Source organism: Natator depressus, chromosome 1 (genome assembly GCF_965152275.1).
Source record: "Natator depressus isolate rNatDep1 chromosome 1, rNatDep2.hap1, whole genome shotgun sequence".
NCBI classification, from domain to species: domain Eukaryota; kingdom Metazoa; phylum Chordata; order Testudines; family Cheloniidae; genus Natator; species Natator depressus.
In genome coordinates this window covers 14,340,003-14,359,795 of record NC_134234.1, presented here as the reverse complement: position 1 = coordinate 14,359,795, position 19,793 = coordinate 14,340,003, and the positions used below count along the sequence as shown (strand labels likewise).

General features: G+C 46.7%; 1 protein-coding gene across 3 annotated transcripts in view; it reads right to left on the bottom strand.

Annotated features, from left to right (window-relative positions):
• The window catches only part of GDPD5 (glycerophosphodiester phosphodiesterase domain containing 5), a 337,315-nt gene that overhangs the window by 19,290 nt on the left and 298,232 nt on the right, over nucleotides 1-19,793 (bottom strand). For all 3 annotated transcript variants that reach the window (XM_074955111.1, XM_074955119.1, XM_074955130.1), the window contains exons 11-14: nucleotides 16,440-16,590; nucleotides 12,370-12,588; nucleotides 9,704-9,861; nucleotides 4,920-5,067 (exon numbers count right to left, since the gene is read on the bottom strand). In XM_074955111.1, coding sequence (XP_074811212.1) covers nucleotides 4,920-5,067; nucleotides 9,704-9,861; nucleotides 12,370-12,588; nucleotides 16,440-16,590 — 676 coding nt within the window. The remainder of the gene's footprint in view (nucleotides 1-4,919; nucleotides 5,068-9,703; nucleotides 9,862-12,369; nucleotides 12,589-16,439; nucleotides 16,591-19,793) is intronic.

The window sequence follows — 19,793 nt, the reverse complement described above, 5'->3', positions numbered from 1 at the left end:
TACATTGCATCATTCATCCAGGGGGAGCCCAAATAACTTCACAGCAATTGTTCCGACCACCACCAAAATGTCACTAAAATTCTTGTGTGAATAAGGATACACAATAGGAAGCACGACAGACTGTAGCCTACTGAAATTTCCAGAGGGAATTTAGGAAGGCAGAATATAACCATACCAGTTAGAATCTGGCCATGCATCAGACTAAGACAATACCACCAATAACTCACGTGAGAATAGTATGGGAACTACAGCAATTGCAAAGAGGTCACCAAATTTTAGGAATCTTCTGAAAGACTGTCTCCAGGAGCCCAGCGTCCCTCTAGCTAATGGAGGGGGCTGATTCAGAACTTGCTTACAAAGGAGGCAGTGAGACCTGGAGGACAGAGCACTGCACTGGAACTCAATATACCTAGTTCTATTCCTGGCTCTTCCACTGGCCTGTTGGTGACCATGGTCACCTCGCTTTCCCGTGCCTCAGTTTCCACATCTGTAAAATGGGAATAATACTGCTGAACTCCTTTGTAAATCATTTTGAGATCTACTGATGAAAGGTGTGATAGAAGTGCTAGGTATTATTATTATAAATCATCCAAATACTGACCAGCCACTACCCTGCTTTAATAGTAAGACATATTGTCACATTGCAGCACGAGGTGATAAGAACATAAGAATGGCCGTACTGGGTCACACCAATGGTCCAACTAGCCCAGCATGCTGTCTTCCCACAGTGGCCAATGCCAGGTGCTTCAGAGGGAACGAACAGAACAGGAAATCATCTAGTGATCCATCCTGTCATCTATTCCCAGCTTCTAGCAAACAGAGGCTTGGGTCACTCAGAGCATGGGGTTGCATCCCTGCCCATCTGGCTAATAGCCATTGATGGACCTATCCTCCACCTTTCTAGTTCTTTTGGGAACCCTGTTATAGTTTTGGCCTTCACAACATCCCCTAGCAAAGCGTTTCACAGACTGACTGTGTGTTGTGTGAAGAAGTACTTCCTTTTGTTTTAAACCTGCAGCCTATTAATTTCAGTGGGTACCCCTGGTTCATGTGTTATGTGAAGGGGGTAAATAACACTTCCCTATTCACTTTCTCCACACCGGTCATGATTTTATAGATCTCTATCATATCCCCTGTTAAGGCTTGTCTACACCACCAGGGCAGGGATGCTGTCCCTAGCTTCTGTTTGCCAGAAGCTGGGAATGGACGACAGGGGATGGATCACTTGATAATTACCTGTTCTGTTCATTGCCTCTGAAGCACCTGGCATTGGCCACTGTCAATACACAGGATACTGGGCTAGATGGACCTTTGGTCTGACCCAGTCTGGCGATTCTTATGTTACGTTCTTACCACTTAAGTTGATGTAAGTTATGCCATTCAGGAGGTGTGAAAAAACCGCCCCCCTGAGCAACGTAACTTACATCGACTTAATGCAGTGTCTACACCACGTTATGTCGGCAGGAGACACTCTACCACTAACATAGCTTCCGCCTCTCATTGAGGTGGATTAATTAAGTTGACGCGCTAAACCAGATGCCGCTGCCCCGATCGCAACTGCTCCGATTTAGTGTGGTAGCGAAGACAAGCCCCGAGTATTCTCTTGTCGAAGCTAAACTGTCCCAGGCTTTTTAATCTCTCCTCATGTTGAAGCTGTTCCGTGCCTCTACTCATTTTTGTTGCCTTTCTCTGAACCTTTTCCAATTGTAACACAACTTTTTTGAGATGGGGTGACCTGAACTGCAGGCACTATTCAAGGGGTGGGTGTACCATGGATTTATATAGTGGTATGATATTTGCTGTCCTGTTATCTATCCCTTTCCTAATGGTTCCTAATGTTCGCTTTTTTGATTACTGCTGCACACTGAGCGGATGGTTTCAGAGAACTATCCAGGATGACCCCAGGATCTCTTTCTTAAGTGGTAACAGCTAATTTAAACCCCACCGTTTTGTATGTGTCGCTGGGATTATGTTTTCCTATGTACATTACTTTGCATTTATCAACACTGAATTTCATCTGCCAGTTTGTTGCCCAGTCATGCATTTTTGTGAGATTCTTTTGTAACTCTTCACAGTCAGCTTTGGATCTAACTATCTTGAATAGTTTTGTATCATCTGCAAACTTTGCTACTTCACTACTTACCCCTTTTTCCAGATCATTTATGAATATGTTGAACAGCACTGAACTCAGTACAGCTTGCTGGGGGACTTCACTATTTGCCTCTCTCGATTGTGACAATTGACCATTTATTCCAAACCTTCATTTCCTGCCTTTTAACCAATTAGTGATCCATAAGAGGATCTTCCCTCTTATCCCATGACTGCCTACTTTGCTTACGAGCCATTGGTAAGAGATCTCATCAAAGGCTTTCTGAAAGTCCAAGTACACTACATCGACTGGATCATCTTTGTCCACATATTTGTTGACCCCACTCAAAGAATTCTAATCGATTGGTGAGGCACGATTTCCCTTTACAGAAGCTGTGTCGACTCTTCCAATGTATTGTGTTAATGTAGGTGTCTGATCATTCTGTTTTTTACTATAGTTTCAACCAATTTGCCTGGAAGTGAAGTTAGGCTTACTGGCCTGTAATGGCCAAGATTATCTCTGGAGCCTTTTTTAAAAAAAAAATCACTATCACATTAGCTATCCTCCAGTCATCTGGTACAGGGGCTGATTTCAGCAATCAGTTACAAACCACAGTTAGTAGGTCTGCAGTTTCACATCTGAGTTCCTTCAGAACTCGTGGGGGAATACCATCTGGCCCTGGTGACTTATTACTGTTTCCAATTTGTTGAAAAGCCTCCTCTACTGAAACGTCAATCTGGGTCAGTTCTTCAGATTTGTCACCCAAAGAATGACTCAGATGTGGGAGTCCCCCCCTTGCATCCTCTGCAGTGAAGACTGATGCACAGAATTAATTTAGCTTCTTTGAAATGGCCTTGTCTCCTTTGAGTGCCCCTTTAGTACCCCGATCGACCGATGGCCCCATGGACTGTTTGACAGGCTTCCTAATCTACTTCAAAAAATATTGCTCTGTGTGTGTCTTTTTCTTAATTGCTCTTCAAATTCTTTTTTGTCCTGCCTAATCATACTTTCACACTTGCCAGAGTATTTCCCTTCGTAGGGGTTTGACTTCAAATTTTTAAACTATGTCTGATCTCCAGCTGCTTCTTTTACTCTCTTGTGTAGCCATGGTGGCATTTTTTGGTCCTCTTACTGGTTTTGTTTGTTTTTTATTTAGGGTATACATAGCTTGAGCCTCTATTATGGTGTTTTTAAAAAGGTGCCCTGCAGCTTGCAGGCATTTTACTCTTGTTGCTGTTCTTGTTAATTTCTATTTAACTAGCCTCCTCAATTTGCATAGTTCCCCTTTTTGAAGCTAACTACTGGTGTGGAGGTTTTCTTTGGGATTTCCCCCCCCAGAAGTGTGTTATATTTAATTATATTATGGTTATTATTCCAGAGCAGTTAAGCTATATTCACCTCTTGGACCAGATCCTGTGTGCCTCTTAAGACTAAATCAATAGTTGCCCTCACCTTGTTTGTTCCAGGACTAGCTGGTCCAAGAAGAGCTCCAAGATCAAGCTGCAGATAGCGTACAAGACATTGCAGGGTCATGCATTCATGGAGCAGGATCAGAAAGGGTTTCTTGGGTCAGTACTAGATAATCGCCAGCCCTGGAACGGTGCACAAGACTTCATTTCTTAAAGAGACCCCACCCCCCTGAATATTTAACCATCTTGACTTGCTTTGAGAATCCCTAGACACGGCAGCCTCACATCACTTCATCTTCATGTTGGCTTTCTCAAGCTTCAAAGATCCAAATAAATGGAAATGCAAATTTTCAATGGGCCATTGTCTGCTCAGTGGCCGACAGGGCCAGTCTTCATGATCTAATTCCCCCCACACAGTGGAGGGATAACCACAGGCAGGAGCCGGTTATATTGGTGAGGAGACAGCAAAAATGAGTTTCGCAATCTGCCCTGAAATGCTGAAGCTGAATCAGCTTGTTCAAAGTTAGGGCCCTTTCTGGGCAGACTCACTATTGCTGCAACTGTGACAGCTGCTACAATGGACGGTCCCTTCCCAGCATGCCCCCACGAGTTGCTCTAGGTACACATGGCGGGCAGGGACTGCACAACGTAGTCTCCACAACCCCTACAGCCCTGCTCTAGCTGTCCATAAGGAGACGGGGCAAACTGTTGTTGCAGGGGGCATGAGTCCTGGAGCCACTGCCACCCATCTCTCCCCTGACTGGTGCCTGCCCACCCAGGGCTGGAAAGCTGGAACTATGCAAAGGACCAGAGCTCTGCTCCCCATCCACCAGCCAGAGGTGTCCAGCTCTGTCACTCCTATCACCAGCTGAAGAGACCTGCCACCTCAGCAACCAAAGGGAGCCCATTCCCCAACTGACCACCCAGCTCATTCGAAGAGGGGATCCACTTTCCACTTAACATCCCATAGACAGACTTAGGGAAAACCCACTTCTGCCACCATCACCACTGCTGCTGCTAGGAACAGCTGCCAGATAGGGGTTCCACGCAGAGGTACAGTACCTCAATGTGGTATTGGTGAGAGGGAGCATGGTGTGTTGAAGGGTACTAAGCCGGGGGGCATGGAGTGGAAGAACTGATTGATTTGGATAAGAGAAGAGTATGAAGACAGAGTTTTGCTGGGGGAAGAGGGGAAAGTATCCAACCCAGGGAATCTTGTAGGTCTGAGACTGAACATTTTTGAAGGAGTCTCTCATTAAAATTTTGATAGCACGCCGCTGAACCTACCCCTCTAACGTATGGCTTCTACAGGCCAGAGCAGCCTCGAACATACCCAGAAATCTGTCCCTGTTTTTTAAAGGGATGACAGTGGAGGTGAATCTTATGTACCATATGAATTTTTCACATGTGGTCTTGCTTACCATTAGCCAAACGGGAAACGGCACCTTGCTAAGGATTTGTGAGCTATCAGACGTGACAGACTGAACACCAGCACACCACAGGATAGAGTATAGCCATGGTTCATTCACAACGTAGAGATTAACGCTCAGGTTCGCGGCGGCGTATTCCCTGCCGAGAAAAACAGAGCAGTAGGTTAGTATCTCTGTAAGTACAGCGAACAGAGGACACAAAATGCCATATCCTATACACGGGTGATTCGTGTGAAATAAATACAAAGGGAGATTAGAGTCATCTGACAAACAGCATGCTTTTTAATAGTGGCCAGATTTGAAATTTGGTGAAGTAGGTCATGTTGAAACACAAGATCTCATCTGGCCTTAAAACCTATTAAACCACTATTTGATCTTAAAAGCTTTATTCACTCACCAGAGCAGTTTCCGGCTTAGATATACATAATTCTATCACCCCACATGGTGGTAGTCTGGACACATTTTTAAAAAGCGTCTCTAATTAGGGTGATGTTAAATGAACAGCCATCGCAGATGCCTATAATACTGAAAGGGCAAGTCACTGAATTAAACTGGAGACCGATGTAAGAGTCAGTCATACTCTTACTCTCCTGCCTGGGTCCAGACATAGATTTATGGGGCTCTTGTTTGCTAACAAAAGAGGTCTCAAGTCTTCTGAATGCTTTAATCCATTTTTCAAGGGGTTTGCTTCAGAGGTCAGAACAAGACTGGGAGACAAGAACTCTCGAGTTGCAATGCGGATATTGATCCTATCTATGGCCCTGGGTAAGTCACTCTGCCTCAGTTTCCTTATCTGACTGTGACGATTCATTAACACTTTGAAGATGGTCAACACCATGTGTAATTATGGAGGTAGCACAAGGCTGTTAATACGATCTGATTATACTGACTATTGAGGGTGAAGCTATACACTCTTGAAAGCAATGCTGGTCATGCCGAGTAAGCACTCATATACAGTAGTTAGGACATGTATTTTGTGGTAAAGGATGGCATTTCATCAGGGTTGATTCAATCCGTGTGGTCAGTAGCTCCCCAGTTAATGAGTCTGATGTTGGACTGTGGCAATGTCCCTTTGAACCCTATGGTTGAACCCTTCAGTTTGCCAACATGGCAGGTTTGGTTCTTGAGACTGCTGAGGCAAACAGAACAGAGCCAGGATAATTAGAACAAACCACCGCACAACTGCCGGGTGGGCACCCCTTCTCCATAATTCTCCAAGAGATGGAGAATGAATGGAAAGGAGAAAGGGTGGGCAAGGCTTTGCTCTACCTAGAGCACCAGGGGCTACCAGGCAAACGTAAGATTGCTCCTTGTAGCACGCCGGCAGAGCTGGTTCCTCTAGTTCCGGAACGTATGTAACATGGCCTGGTTTTGTTTTCAGCAGCGGAGCAGCAGGCCGTGAGCTTTTATTAACCACGTTCATAATACTAGCTGCTCTGTGCAAACGTGGTGTGTGTAGCAGGAAAAGAGGATTCAGTTGCCATTACAGGGTCAACTCTTTAGTAGAAGGAATCCAACAACTAAAAAAGGGGAGTGGTGCATTTGGGCCAAAATTGATATGGATTTAGAATTTAAAAGCATGTATTAATTTCTACTACAGCAGCACCAAGAGGTTCCATCTGTGCCAGGCGCTGTATATACACTGGAGGAACTTTATCTAAATAGACAAGACAAAGGGTGGGAGGGGAAACAGCGGCAGAGGGGAAGTGACTTGCCCACGGTCACACAACAAGTCAGTGGCAGAGCTAGGAATAGAACCCAGGTCTCTGAACACCCTATGACTGGACCTCTCTGCCTCTCATGCAGTGAAAGTTACAGGGCATATTTTGCCTTCATTCCTTCCCCATCCCCTTCGGCACAGTGCCTGGATCGATCTACATGTCTGGACAGCTCCCCCTGACGCAGCGCAGCTCCACACTGGTCCTCAGTGGCAACCCGCACTGCAGTAGCACAATCTGGCCCTTAACCATTTAACATCCGTGGGTTGTGAACTATCTGTTTTTCAGAAAACAGCGTCGGTTACAGTGTGATACACTGCAGTTCAGTCATCAGTCCTTACCTACATAACAGGACCTACTTTCCTTTCTAGCTTTAAAATTTTATCTCCTCTCCCAAACCGTTTGATTTCCATGTTTTCTTAAGGACCAAGTCAAGCTTGGCAAGCAATAAATCCTAAAAATTAACCAGGCCGCCTAGGGGCAACACATCCCTTATCTGTTTAACTTTAGCAGCAGAGGTCATTTTGATTCACACCCTATGAAATTCAAACTCCACATACTACCGAGAAGAAAGACGGCATTGGCTAATTAAAGATGAGACGAGGCCGATTTAAATAGGGTCGTTAAAAGGCTGTGTTCAAATTTATTGGCACAAAGTAATGTCTGAAAGAACTCAGGAGCTTGGCCTAAATCAGAGGTTCACAGCAGCAGCAGCTCTGGAGCAGATGAATGAGACACAAAGGGCGGTTGCTAATCAGGTTGAAAAACTGGCTGGATGTGCTTTGAATGAGTTGCCTAAACTTCCTCTGAAACTGGTATTGGAATGAGAATCAGATGATTAATATTTTGATTTCTAAAAGGCTCCCTTAATGTTGTCACACACTAAACTCCATGTAAAAAGCTATTAAGATTAGCCACTCTCTCCTTCTGCTTCCATGACCCTCACTTGGAAATGGGCCAGACCATCATAACATAAATCTCTTCTCCCACAGGATCTTTGGCAAACATACTAGGGTGGCACAGGTATTTAAACTACACAACCCCCCTTTACTGTCCAAGGGGTCAGATCCAGGGCTGCCCTCGGTCTAGATTTTTCACACAATGGTCCCAGTTTCAATGGGACTGTCCCATGTCTTGGGATCTCATTGTAAATAACTAAAAAGAAATCAGGAAAGATCTTTGATATCCATGCAACCAGCAATGCTGGAACCAGGGGTGCTCCTGCACCCCCTGGCTTGGAGTAGTAAAAACAAACACCAAATACATGGTTTCCATCATAGCACTCCCGCTATACAACTTGTTCCAGCACCCCTACCTGCAACACCATCAAAATATGTCTCAGTGCTGTGAGATCAAGGTCTCCAAACCAGCAAGGGATGCTTGTCCTAGAGGAGAACATTTTAACACGGGGCATCCCAGGTTGTGTCCCCTTTACCATGCTGATAATTAGCAGGTCATAAAACTTTCATAAAGAAACTTCTTTCACGACCACTAGGTGTTAGTGGCAAAGCCTTAACGCAGAGGCCATAACGCAATACATTTTATTCCCTAATACACAGCAGGAGAGAGGGATTCTGTTGAAAAGTCTTTAAAGGCCCGGCTCAGCCGCCTCACTGCTCAATCCTGTAAACCCTTCTAAACTGGCCGGTTCCCAGAAGATAATACCTGAAAACTGCCCAGAAAGGTCAATTCCTAGGTGGCTCTGCTGGGGACAATGGGCCTGGGGACTGAGGAAGGTTTCCTGCAGCAGGTTGACTAGACTGCAAATGGCCAGGGTCAGGGGGTGGAAGAGCATGTTGGAGTAAAGGGAGAGAGACCGAGGAGGAGCTTCGTCTGAGTTTTCAGCCCTTCAGCACTGCAAGGGTTGAGTCGATTGTCTCGTGCCTGACAAAAATCTTAAAGACGATAACTGTGTTTTTGTGTGGGGGGGGGGGGGAAGGGGAGAGAAGAGGTCTCTATATACACTATAACTAATTAGCTCTTATATAGCGCTTTTCATCGTAGATCTCAAAGCGCTTTACAAAGGTGGTCAGGATCACTAGCTCCATTTTACAGATGTGGAAACGGAGGCACAGACAGGGGACATGACTTGCCCAAAGACAGACAGCAGACCAGTGGCACACAGGGGAATAGAGCCCGTTTCTCCTGAGTCCCAGGCTCTAGCCACTAGGACACAGGAATGAGCTCTGTTTCAGTTAGGGCCCTGCTTGCCATTGCCCCTCTCTGCCCCACTCGGACACAACCGCAGCGCAAACCAGCGCTCTGGAACGTCGGAAGGTTTATGGCCTGAGAGTTTGCCCTGCATCTGGGTGTGTCTGCAAACAATGCCTGTAGGAAGTGCTCAGCATCTCGCTCAGAACGGAGCCTCCTTTCGCCTTTTTCCCTTGATGGTAGGTCAGCCTCAGTTTGCTCAGTGACCCATTGATTCATGCATTACTTAGCAAGAAATTGCAATCCTATTAACCTCTTTTCTTGTACTTTCAGCCTGGCCTGTGTCTTGCTCTCCTTTGCCTGAGGTAGGTGTGAAACTAGGGCTGACAAATTCAAGGGGGCTCCGGTAGGAGACACTAAGATCCTCCCATCATCAAGTGACAACAGGGCACTGCTGCTAATGTAGCTGAGGGGGAGTTTCCTGCTGTCTCCCATGGACTAGCAGATACGATGGGTCCATTAAAGGGGAAAATGGAGTCTGTCCTTGATTGAAGTGATGTTGCCACTATAGATGCTCCCCCCACCAGACAGCAAAGCTCCCGCTGGACAGCCAGCTATGTGCCCTGTTAAGTGGGAGCAGTTCTTTGTTGTGGAAGGACAGCAGCTGCCTGGAAGCCAGAAGGCCAAAGACCCGCAGATTCCAAGGCCAGAAGAGACCACTGTGATCGCTAGAATCTGTGGGTTGAGTGCTGGGTCCCGGTTCCTGGCTTGACCACAGCTTGAGAGCCCAGCAGGCCTCAATGGGAAGGGGCAAGGGAGCGGCTATATACTTTGGCTTTGCAAAATGCACACAGCACACGCACAGAGCAAGTGGAAATTCACACCAATGAAAGCTAAGGCCCGCACCTGATGTCCTCACTGGTGACCTTAGTGTACCGCAGGTTCAGCTGTTTGATGCCTTTGTCTCTCAAGCGCTCCGCGTCTGCTTTGATGTCAGAAGTCTGCTGGAAACCTGGCGCAATTTGCCTCACCAGCTGCCGCTCCGTGTTGGGCAGCCACATCACCTGAGAGAGAGAGTCAATAAATGGAGCCATTCTGATTAAAGAGATGATTCTCAAAGACGGAAACCTGTTTGCAGCTGGGAAAGCGTTAGGAATACGGGCTCTGAGCAGTTTGGGAGTACAAAGAAGCGGGAAGGACAGCCAAGCTAGAGAGTTTGCACTAATGCTATAATCAGCTTAAAGGGGATTAAAGCCTCACACGTCTTTACTTGACTGCATTTTGAATGCGGGGCTGACTAGCTGACAATGTGGAGTCTTGGCACCAGACTTTCACCTCGAGGGACACAGGTTTAAATTCTAACCCAGAGGACAAGGGATAAGAAATTGGAAGGTTTCATGCTAAGATGCACTTTGTGCCCATCAAAACATCCATTTCAGCACAAGAAGGACCCATGGAAAGGATACCAAGCAGGCTCTGGTACAGCTGGGTAGGAAAAGCTTTCCAGCAACTGCCCAAACTATGTCCAGCTCAAACTAGAATTATTCAGTCTTCACTTCCATCAGCACTAAATCCGTTCAAACCTGGCAATTTTTAGCACTTCCCAGTCCGATTTCAAAGCACTGTACACACATTAGCTTAATCAATTAACAATAATAGGTTCTACCCTCAGTCACAAGGTCTGGGCTCGACACAGGAATTACTGGGTGAAAATCTTCGGTGTTATGCAGGAGGTCAGACCAGATGACCATACTGGTCCCTTCTGGCTTTAAATTCCACTAATCAATGAAGAATAACTAATCAATGCTCACCTAATAATGCACCACAACAGTTTAAAGCAGGTTGTGCACATTTTCAGCCAGCTAGGCTGGAAATTCTGGAGCAAAGGAGTTCAGTTCATAGAACTAGGCAGAGTGCATCAAAATGGATTTTGTTCTCACTACCAAGGGCTTGTATTTTCATAATTATTCTGCTCACCTCTTTGCATTAGCTCGCCCACACAATTGCAAAGAAGGGAGCACGATTCCCCTTGTGGTAAAATGAGCTCCAGGAAAGCTGACGGAGATTCAAACAGGCTCACAAAAATAAATATCTGGTGGTGTGGCCTCATAGTTAATTGAAACTCGGGTGGCAGCAGTAGTCATTAGAAAGACAGATGGAAGCTTAAAATGGATCCTTCCCCAGGCTAATCATTTCATAAGTGTGATTGCTAAACATTTCCATTTTTCTCTGCATACAGATGTATTATTCACCTAACTGGAGAGTCTGAAATATTTCACAGTCACAAGATGTTCAGCTGTTTAGCACATCCGCATGTTTGACTGTAAGCTACTTTCAATAATTTAAAATCAGAAAGGAAGGAGGGGGAAATCTCAGATGTTTCCCATTTTGGCTGGGCTGAGCAGATGTCACATTTCAAGAGCTGCCCCAGTGCCCCGAGGTTTGAACCTGGGAAATGGGAATCTTCGCTCTGCAGTAGCTCCTGCCACTTCCAGCTTCTCCCACCCTGAAAGAATCATTGCTTAAAGGAAGAGAGTGACTGCTGGGAGCTCATGCAGCTAACAGGGTTTCCTAGGAGCTGGGACGAGGCTGCAGGTTCAACAGCTGGAGTGAGTAACTGAGCAAGCAGGACCCTCTGGAGCCCTGGGGAGAAGCAGAGGCAGACCGGCAGCCGCTTCTTGGGACAGTGCAGATATGGATGGGATTTCTGCCAACAGGAGCTGCCTGTGTGCGTGTTTGTTCCTCCTTCTGTTCAAGGAAACAGGACCACAAGCACATTCTGTAAATAAACAGATCACGCTAAGATACCCTGACTCTGCATCACTGATTTCTCATCCAAACCGAAAACACCACCCTGCAAGGTGCCGGATTTTGGGAACCATCCGGCCAAAGGGGCAACAATTCCTTGAAAGGTGGGAAGAGGCAGGAACTGATGGGGGCTTGCTGGAGAGGGAGGCTTCCCTTCACTTTTGTACTGAAACCTGGCTCTGGGGATTAGCTGGACACACCGGAAGGAGCTGTCTTGTGCTAGAGGAGTCTCACGTGCTCCTGCTGCTGGGCACTTTAGCGCAGCCACTCACATGAAGAGGTCTGTGATTGTCTCTGCATCCTACACCCCCAGTGGCAGGACCCAGCACCATTCAGCCTCAGAGAACATTGGGATCAAGCTGTGACGAGGCCTCCTGATACCGCACTGCCTGCATCCTGATTTCCCTGTGTGAGCCCTGGCAGATTGTGTGCTCTGGGGCAGCCCAAATCCTGGTGCGACCCAAACAGCACCCACATTGCAAGAGGGCAGTGCAAGGGAATGAAGAGTAAGGCTTTCTGGGATCGGTACACCCCAGACCGCTGTGGGTTAGAGGATGGACACTATAGTCGGGAAGTGGGCAGCATGGTTTCACCACGGCTAAGCACAGAGGAGGTCAAAAGCCTCTACAGCAGAAAGAAAACTGGCCAGAAATCAATCTTCTGCATGGAACCCTGATTTCTCCAGTTACTAAAGCAAACTCCTCTTCCTCTGAGCTTGAAAGAGCCAGCCCACGAGCCTGTCTCCAAAGCGCTGCAGGACTTACAGCCTGCTGCTGGATCCCAGAGTCCAGTATGGTTTGCAGGGTAATGTTGATGTAAGTGCTGTAGTATGGATGATCTCGTGGCAGGTCCTGAAAGTTCAAGATCACTGACATGTTGTCCTTGGCGATCTGCAACATATCAGCCAGCTTACAGACCGATTGGTTTGCAGCTTCCAGGTAATCTGAACCCGAGAGGGAGCCAGCAGTCCAGAAGGGGTCACTCTGAAAACAAACAAGGGTCAGAGTTATTGCCATGCACCTGGGGTCCCTGCTGTGACAGAGGTCAGACAGAACTCATTTCTGCCCACGTCGTGGTGGCAATGAAGTTACCTCTGGCAGCTGCCCCTGAAATCTGCCTTGTGACTAGCCAAGCTGCTAGGGAAAGTTGGCCAAGAGTTTTCCAACACAACAGGTTTTTTTTGCCAGAAAATACTGATTCATTAAAACAGATGTCTTTCCTGGGAAAGGGTCAGTTTCAATTCAAACTGTAGTCAGGAAAGGTTTCTCAAGTCCAGGATGGAATTGCTGGTCAGAGAGAGGGGCAACCCGGACTTCAGAATGCCCAGTAACCGGGTGGATGGGGGCGCTCCCTGGGAAGGTCAGAATCCCAGGTCCAAGTCCTTGCTGTGAATCAGGCAGAGAGACTCGAATCTCAGCCTCACATGTCCCAAGTGAGCACCCTGGTCCCCTGGGTATTCTGTGATCTCTCTCGCTCCTCCCCTCTCTCTCTTGTTCTTCATGAAAAATTTCACGATGCCTCAGTTACATCCTGGAATGGGAACCACATTTGAAATCTCGGAAATTTTCACAGTGTGGGAAACCATTTCCTACCCAGCTCTATTGATAGGTCTCAGTCCTGAAAGGGAACAGTCAAGCAACGTCTTTCATACCAGGAGGCAGTGTGGCCCCAGTGAATAAGGTACTGAACTAGGTGCCAAGAGAGATGGCTTCTATTTTCAGTTCTGACACTGACTTGTTGAACGACTTTGGGCAAATCCTCCCTGTCCCTGTTTTCCCATTGGAGGATATGATGCATGCTTACCAGGAGTACTGTTTGCAGTTCTGGTCACCCCACCTCAAAGACTCTAGCAGAAATAGAAGGGGGTTGGAAATGGGTGAGCAGAACAATCAGGGGCATGAAAATACATTTGAAGAGTCTGGAAACATCTAATTTGGCCCATTTCATAATACAGAAACAGAAAGGTGGAAAATTCAAAACGGATGAAGGAAATATTAATTAGCCCGTGGAACTCACTGCCACAAGATATGACTGAGATCAAGAGTTTACTAGGCTTCTAAAAAGGACTGGATACTTATATGAATACAAAGACCATCCAGAGTTATAACAGATTCATAGATTTGGTGGCCAGAAGTGACCACTGTGATTATCTAGTCTGAGCTCCTGTATAACACAGGCCATAAGACTTCCCTGAATTGACTCCTGTTTGTACTAGAGCAGAGCTTTTAGAAAAACATCCAATATTGATTTAAAAATTCCCAGTGATGGAGGATCCACCACAAACCTTGGTAAATTGTTCCAAAGGTTAATTACGCTCACTATTAAAAAATTGCACCTTATTTCCAGCCATACAATCTTGTTTTACTTTTATCTGCTAGGACTGAAGAGGCCATTATAGTGAAGACTGAAAACCCAAAAGAATTTTGGAAGAGATTTAAACCCTCACGCTTCAGGGAATAAAGCTCAGTGGTTTGAGCACCGGCCTGCTAAACCTAGGGTTGTGAGTTCAATCCCTGAGGGGGCCATTTAGGGATCTGGGGCAAAAAATTGGGGACTGGTCCTGCTTTGAGCAGGGGGTTGGATTAGATGATCTCCTGAGATCCCTTCCAACCCTGATATTCTATGACATGGTGATGATTCCCCCTCCGCCCCCCCCCCCCAAAACAACAAAAAACCTCTCGCTATGGGGTATCAAGAGGAAGTTTTCCCTGGGGGACAGGTTACCCCATCATAGCCTCTTGACAGGTTTCTTGCCCCTTCCTCTGAAGACGTCAGTACAGGTCACTGTTGGATACAGGATCCGGGGCTAGACAGACCAGTGGTCTGATCCAATCTAGTAGAATTATTGTGTTCCTCTATTTACCATCCTTTCTAAAGTGCTTTGGGACCCTTGGATGAAAAGTGCTATACCTTGGTTTAAAGCCATCTAAACATTATCATCCAATCACAAAGAGTAATGAGAAGGCAACCCGGGGAAACGCTACAAAAAAGGCAGCCTTCAGTGATTAAAACAAGCGATAGTGCTGACCCTTCAGACCAGTGGTGCCCAAACTTTTCCTGTCGCACCCCCACCCCCTTACTAGTAGTGGAATCAGTCTGTGCCTCCCCCGGCTCCATTACTGCACAGTTGGCTCAGCAGAAGAGGTTGGGTTGAAGATGGAGCTAAGTTCAGAACTGGGGATGGGGCAAGAGCAAGAGTTCGAGGGGAATTGGGGCTGGGGGATAGAGCAGGGGGGCCAAGCGGAGCTATGGCTGGGGCCAGAGCTGCGGCTGGGCGGTGCTCCTTCTCCGCCCCCCCTTGGGGGCTGGCTCGGGCCCTGTTGCCTGCCCCCCAAATGTTCCTCTGCTCCCCCGTAGGGGGGCAGCCCCACAGCTTGGGGACCACTGCTTTAGACATTCTCCCCAGGCAGCCGGAAGCTTTGTGGGTGTTGTTTTGTTAGACACCCAAGTAGGGGAACTCAGCGTCATTCAAACAGAATTCACTCGGCAGGCCGAGGAACTGGACAGGTAGAATTACAAAGGGAGTCCATAATTGGTGGCCGCACCCTAGTGACACTGCTGGATGGATGTTGTGGCAGAGGAAATGCTAGACACCACTATCGACAAGTCACTTCAGACAGACCCAGAGCTGCCAGTCCCCAATACGCTGTGCAATCTGGAGAGGTTCCTTATCTGACAGTGCAGAGGAGCTGGGATATATATATTCATTAAATCTGAGTGTCACCTTCCATTAAACCTCCATGTCATCTCTATTGCACTCAGCCGAGGGTGAATCTGAGGTCAGCCCCCAGCTTTATTAAGAAAGAAATGGTATTTGATAAAAAAAATGGAGTCTGCTCAGAATCCATTCACCCCACCATCTGATTTACATGTTAATCCCCACACAGGAGGCATGGTAAGGGGTCTTAAAAGCGAAATAAAGAGGAAGCATATTGCTGTTGGACTGGCAAATTGCACTAAGGATTTTAAAAACATTAGAACATCCCACTGCTGTGCAGAGCGAAAGCAGTATACAACCAAAAGTTCTCATCTTCGAGAGGCTGTAGAAGAGCCTCACAATCAGGAGTATTTTAGCAAGAAAGGACAAGTGCTATATTCTCTGTAAGGAGCTGATTCAATATAAACACAACTCTTCTTTGTCTCTGCCTAACATGAGGATGGAGGAAGCTTTTGACTGATGTGCAGTAACATTTGAGGGCCTGCTAGGAGAACTCACGGCAGTACCAATAAGGAATAATACTTAACACTTTTTTTGTCCTATTTTCTTCATTTTTAAAATGGGGATCTGAGAAACAGTGTAAGTGGCTTGCCCATGTTCTCAAGCAGCTGTGCGGCTGAGCAGCTTTAGAAGCCAGGTCTCTTTACTCTTAGCCCATTGCCCTATCAACCTGCCACCAGCTCCCAGCAGATGCAAATGCAAAATTCAGTGTTTGTGCACACAAGTCAGAGTTTCAGGACGTGCAAACACAGACCAACATTTGTGCATTCCGTTTTAGAACCGTGGTGGGGGCCTCTGGAAGATTCCTTCATTTGACAGGCTGGAATTGGCTACAGTGCTGTGCCCAACAATCAAAACGGCAGAGCTAAGGTACTTGGTGCCGTAGGGCAGAGTTGAATGGGGTTGACAGAGCAGCACCGGGGAAGCCTGGCTTGGTCTATTCACCCTTCATTAAACCCTTTTATTGACGGGACAGCAGCACGCCCATCCACCTGACAGGGTCTGTGGTGTGAACTTTCAACCAATGTCCTGACTTTGGATACAGGGCACACAACACCCTGCCCCCACCCCCTCCAGATGGTAGGGACCCTATCTTCAGTATATGATCGCACGCACCCTTAGGAACCATTTGCCAGCATTAAGCCTCTCCAGGTCAGTCCAGTTGAACATGTAAGAATGCTCGTAGGCCAGTTCTGGAAACACTTCCTCCACGTTAGTTGTCCTCCTGAGTGTCTTGTCGTGCATAAGGAATGGCACCCCATCATAGCTGCAAAGCAAACAAGCATCTCCGTTAACCTACGGCTATTAGCTAGCACGTACACAATATTAGAGAAGAACAGATGGTTTCTGCTCCACCTCTCTCCAGCTTTTCAGACCAGGGTTAAAATGGGGTCAAGATCTCAATTAATTTTGCAGGCCCTCAGTGTTCTTGATTCATTTACAAAACTACACACATAGGAGAAAAATCATCTTTAAAATGCATTTCAGATACTTTCATCCATTTCAAGGTTTGCACAGCTCCACCCTTAACTTAGAGTTTCTCTTAGGATTTGGTAAACTAACTTGGATAAGAACAAAACTCCCCACCTGAATGATTGCCAAAACCTCACCCTGTTCTACTGAGGCCCAAAACCCTCTGAAAATTCATTATGAATCCCGTTAATTTTGTTTTAGCATGGGAGGCCCTTTATACATGTGTAAAGCAAATAATGCCTGCCCCGAAAGTCTTACAACCTAAAAATTAGACTAATGATAACATTTTCAAAAGCACCTGAGTTACTTAGGACCCCAATTTCCCTGTGTAGGACCCTCAAAGTCCCGTGGAATTTCAATAAGGTTTAGACCATTAAGTGTCTGATGCATAGTCCGTACCGGTGGTGACTGTGTGTAGGGTACGCGTAGTACACGCTGCAGTGAAAAGTGTCTGGCATGGGTGATGCAGCGAGGAAAGTTTCCAACAGCAAGGAGCTGCCTCCCTACTGCCAGAACCCTTTTTTCCCCACTACCAGAGCCTTTCCCTGTGGTTTGGGTGGGTAGACAGCCCTGTAGGGTACCTACCTTAAGGTTCTGCCGTGTCTTTAGTCTACTCGCATAAGCCTTGTCTTGGCTATTTAAACTCATGCTGGGGGGCGTGTAGTGTACGTACTCTATATGCCGCTGTAAGTGTAGACAAAGCCTAAGTCACTTTTGAAAATGTGATTTAGTATCCTGAGTAACCTAGGCACTTTTGAAAACATCACCTCACAAGGAACGAATGACAGCAACAGTGCAGTCAGAATGGACGACACAGGTTGCTGAAGAAGAGTTATCCAGTTACTCGGGTTTAGTTGTGGGTGTTTTTTGGTGGTTCATTTTTCATTTTGACCTGCTTTTGCACTTCTGGGACTTGGTTGGGGGCAGGAAGCACACAAATATGGCAAGAGGCACAGTGCTCGTGTTATTTACAAGCCAGTCGGAAGCAGAAGATGCTGGGGGATCTCACAAGAGAGCCTATCTTCACGAGATTCCCAGCCCAACTGCGCAAAAAGTTCCGATAAACATCCAAAGCAAACATGAAATCCAGAGTGGCCTTTTGAGATTCACCTTGCCCTAAACGGTCCAACTACTGCTACTCAGCAGTAGCATAAAGGGTTTAGGCCACAAAGAGCTCTCCAGACATGAGCTGGCCACATTTCACAATGACCCTGTGAAGTACAGGAGCAGTATTCCCGTTTCACAGATGTGAAAACTAGGAAGGGGATTAGGAGACTCGCCCCAGGCCATAGATGGAGGTAGTGTTGGGGCTAGGATTAGCACTCTGGTTCTTAATCCTGTGGTCACATTTCGCCTGCCTGTCTCTCCTTACATTATGAACTTTTTTAAAAAGGGAACTAACCATGGCTTTATACCTGAACTTACTGAACAATTTTGTTGAGGATGTGGGAGCCAGCCTTGCTATCCATAGTTGTACCGGCTCTGCAGTGCTAAAACCGGAGTAACAAATGTCCATATTTTGGTCAGAAAAACCAGATACACTTGTAATGCAGACCAGGCAGCAGATGAGCTGAGCTAAGTTGTTATTTTTATGAAATTGCTTTTCTGACCATAATAACCACACACACATTTCCTCTGAAGATATGGGTTAACCTAGAGAGGTGTGCTAGATTCAGAGTAAAATATATTGAAGGCAGCATCCATACAAGCAGCTGCAGAGGAGGGGGCAGATACCATAAACCGAATTTTGCCCCATGAAGTAAAATAGCCGCATCTATATAGTGCCCATAGGCCCCACCCAGGTGTTTAACGAACAGTTCAAAAAAGATGACAGAAGTGTGGCAACATTAAAAGAAAAAGAGGGATCTCACAGAGGTTGAAGAGCTGTGGATGGGAATTCTTTGCTGTGAAGGTTTGAAATCTATCTCAGAGCAGTGCAGCAAACTCTTTTGAAAGAATGAGGCTCTAGACATGATTTTCGCAGTGGGGAAGACATGTTGGGACAGCTGTTCGTCAGGAAGCTGCTGCCACGCTTCTCCAGTGATTGGCTGGCCTGAGGTGCGGGGGGTGAAGCCCTGGAAACGGCTCGGGGTATCAAAGCACAGATCCCCACTGGAGTGAGGCTCAAGAGGGAGATCTTGAATACGGACAGGGTTAACGGTGAAACCCATTTGAACCTAACTGGGAGTCTGCCTTGAGCTGGGAGCAGTACAAAGACCTACTTTAGTTGACAGAGCAAATGCAGTCCCAGCTTCACCACTGCCTGCAGAAGGCCCTTATCTGAAATGTCACTCAAATCTTGTTTTCTATTTCTAGCAATGAATTATATAAACTGCCTTTCCACCCAAAGCAACACGCTGACACAGCACCAGTCCTGGCCAGAAGCACATCATGCCTCGACATCTGAAGGTCTTTCATGGGGTTTAAAACTTCCGAGCAGACACAGAATGAAGCGTGTTGAATGTTTAAGGTAGACAGGAGCCTACGACTCAGTACATTTCTCAGCACAGTGTACTCAGACCCTCTTTAACCACCACAGTGCCATGCAGAAACCCTGTGTGGCCTTTAACGTTCTCTCCCCTTTCTAATCCCCTCCTGGGCCCCATCCAGGTGTACTGTCATTTGGAACGCACGGGCTAAGTAGCACCGTACAAACACGCACAGGTAAGAAAGGCACTGCATGTATAGTGAAGCCCTGACTTTATAAAGATCTTACAGGATGCATTTCATGAATCAAGGCGGGGCATGATGTCAAGGAAACATGCAGACGCCACGTTCCCATGGAGGTAGGGGAGACAAAAGCTTTTCAGCTGAAGTACAGATCAGGGTTCTCCTGGAGGGGGCGGTAGACACAGGACTGCCATTTCAGCAGGATGATCTGGTCCAGGCTCAGGGTGCTTGAGTGATACTTTCAACTCCGCTCTTCCATAAGGTCGGCTGACTCGGTTAGAATAGGTATGCAAAGTGACCAGGCTCATCTCCAACACACAAGCGATT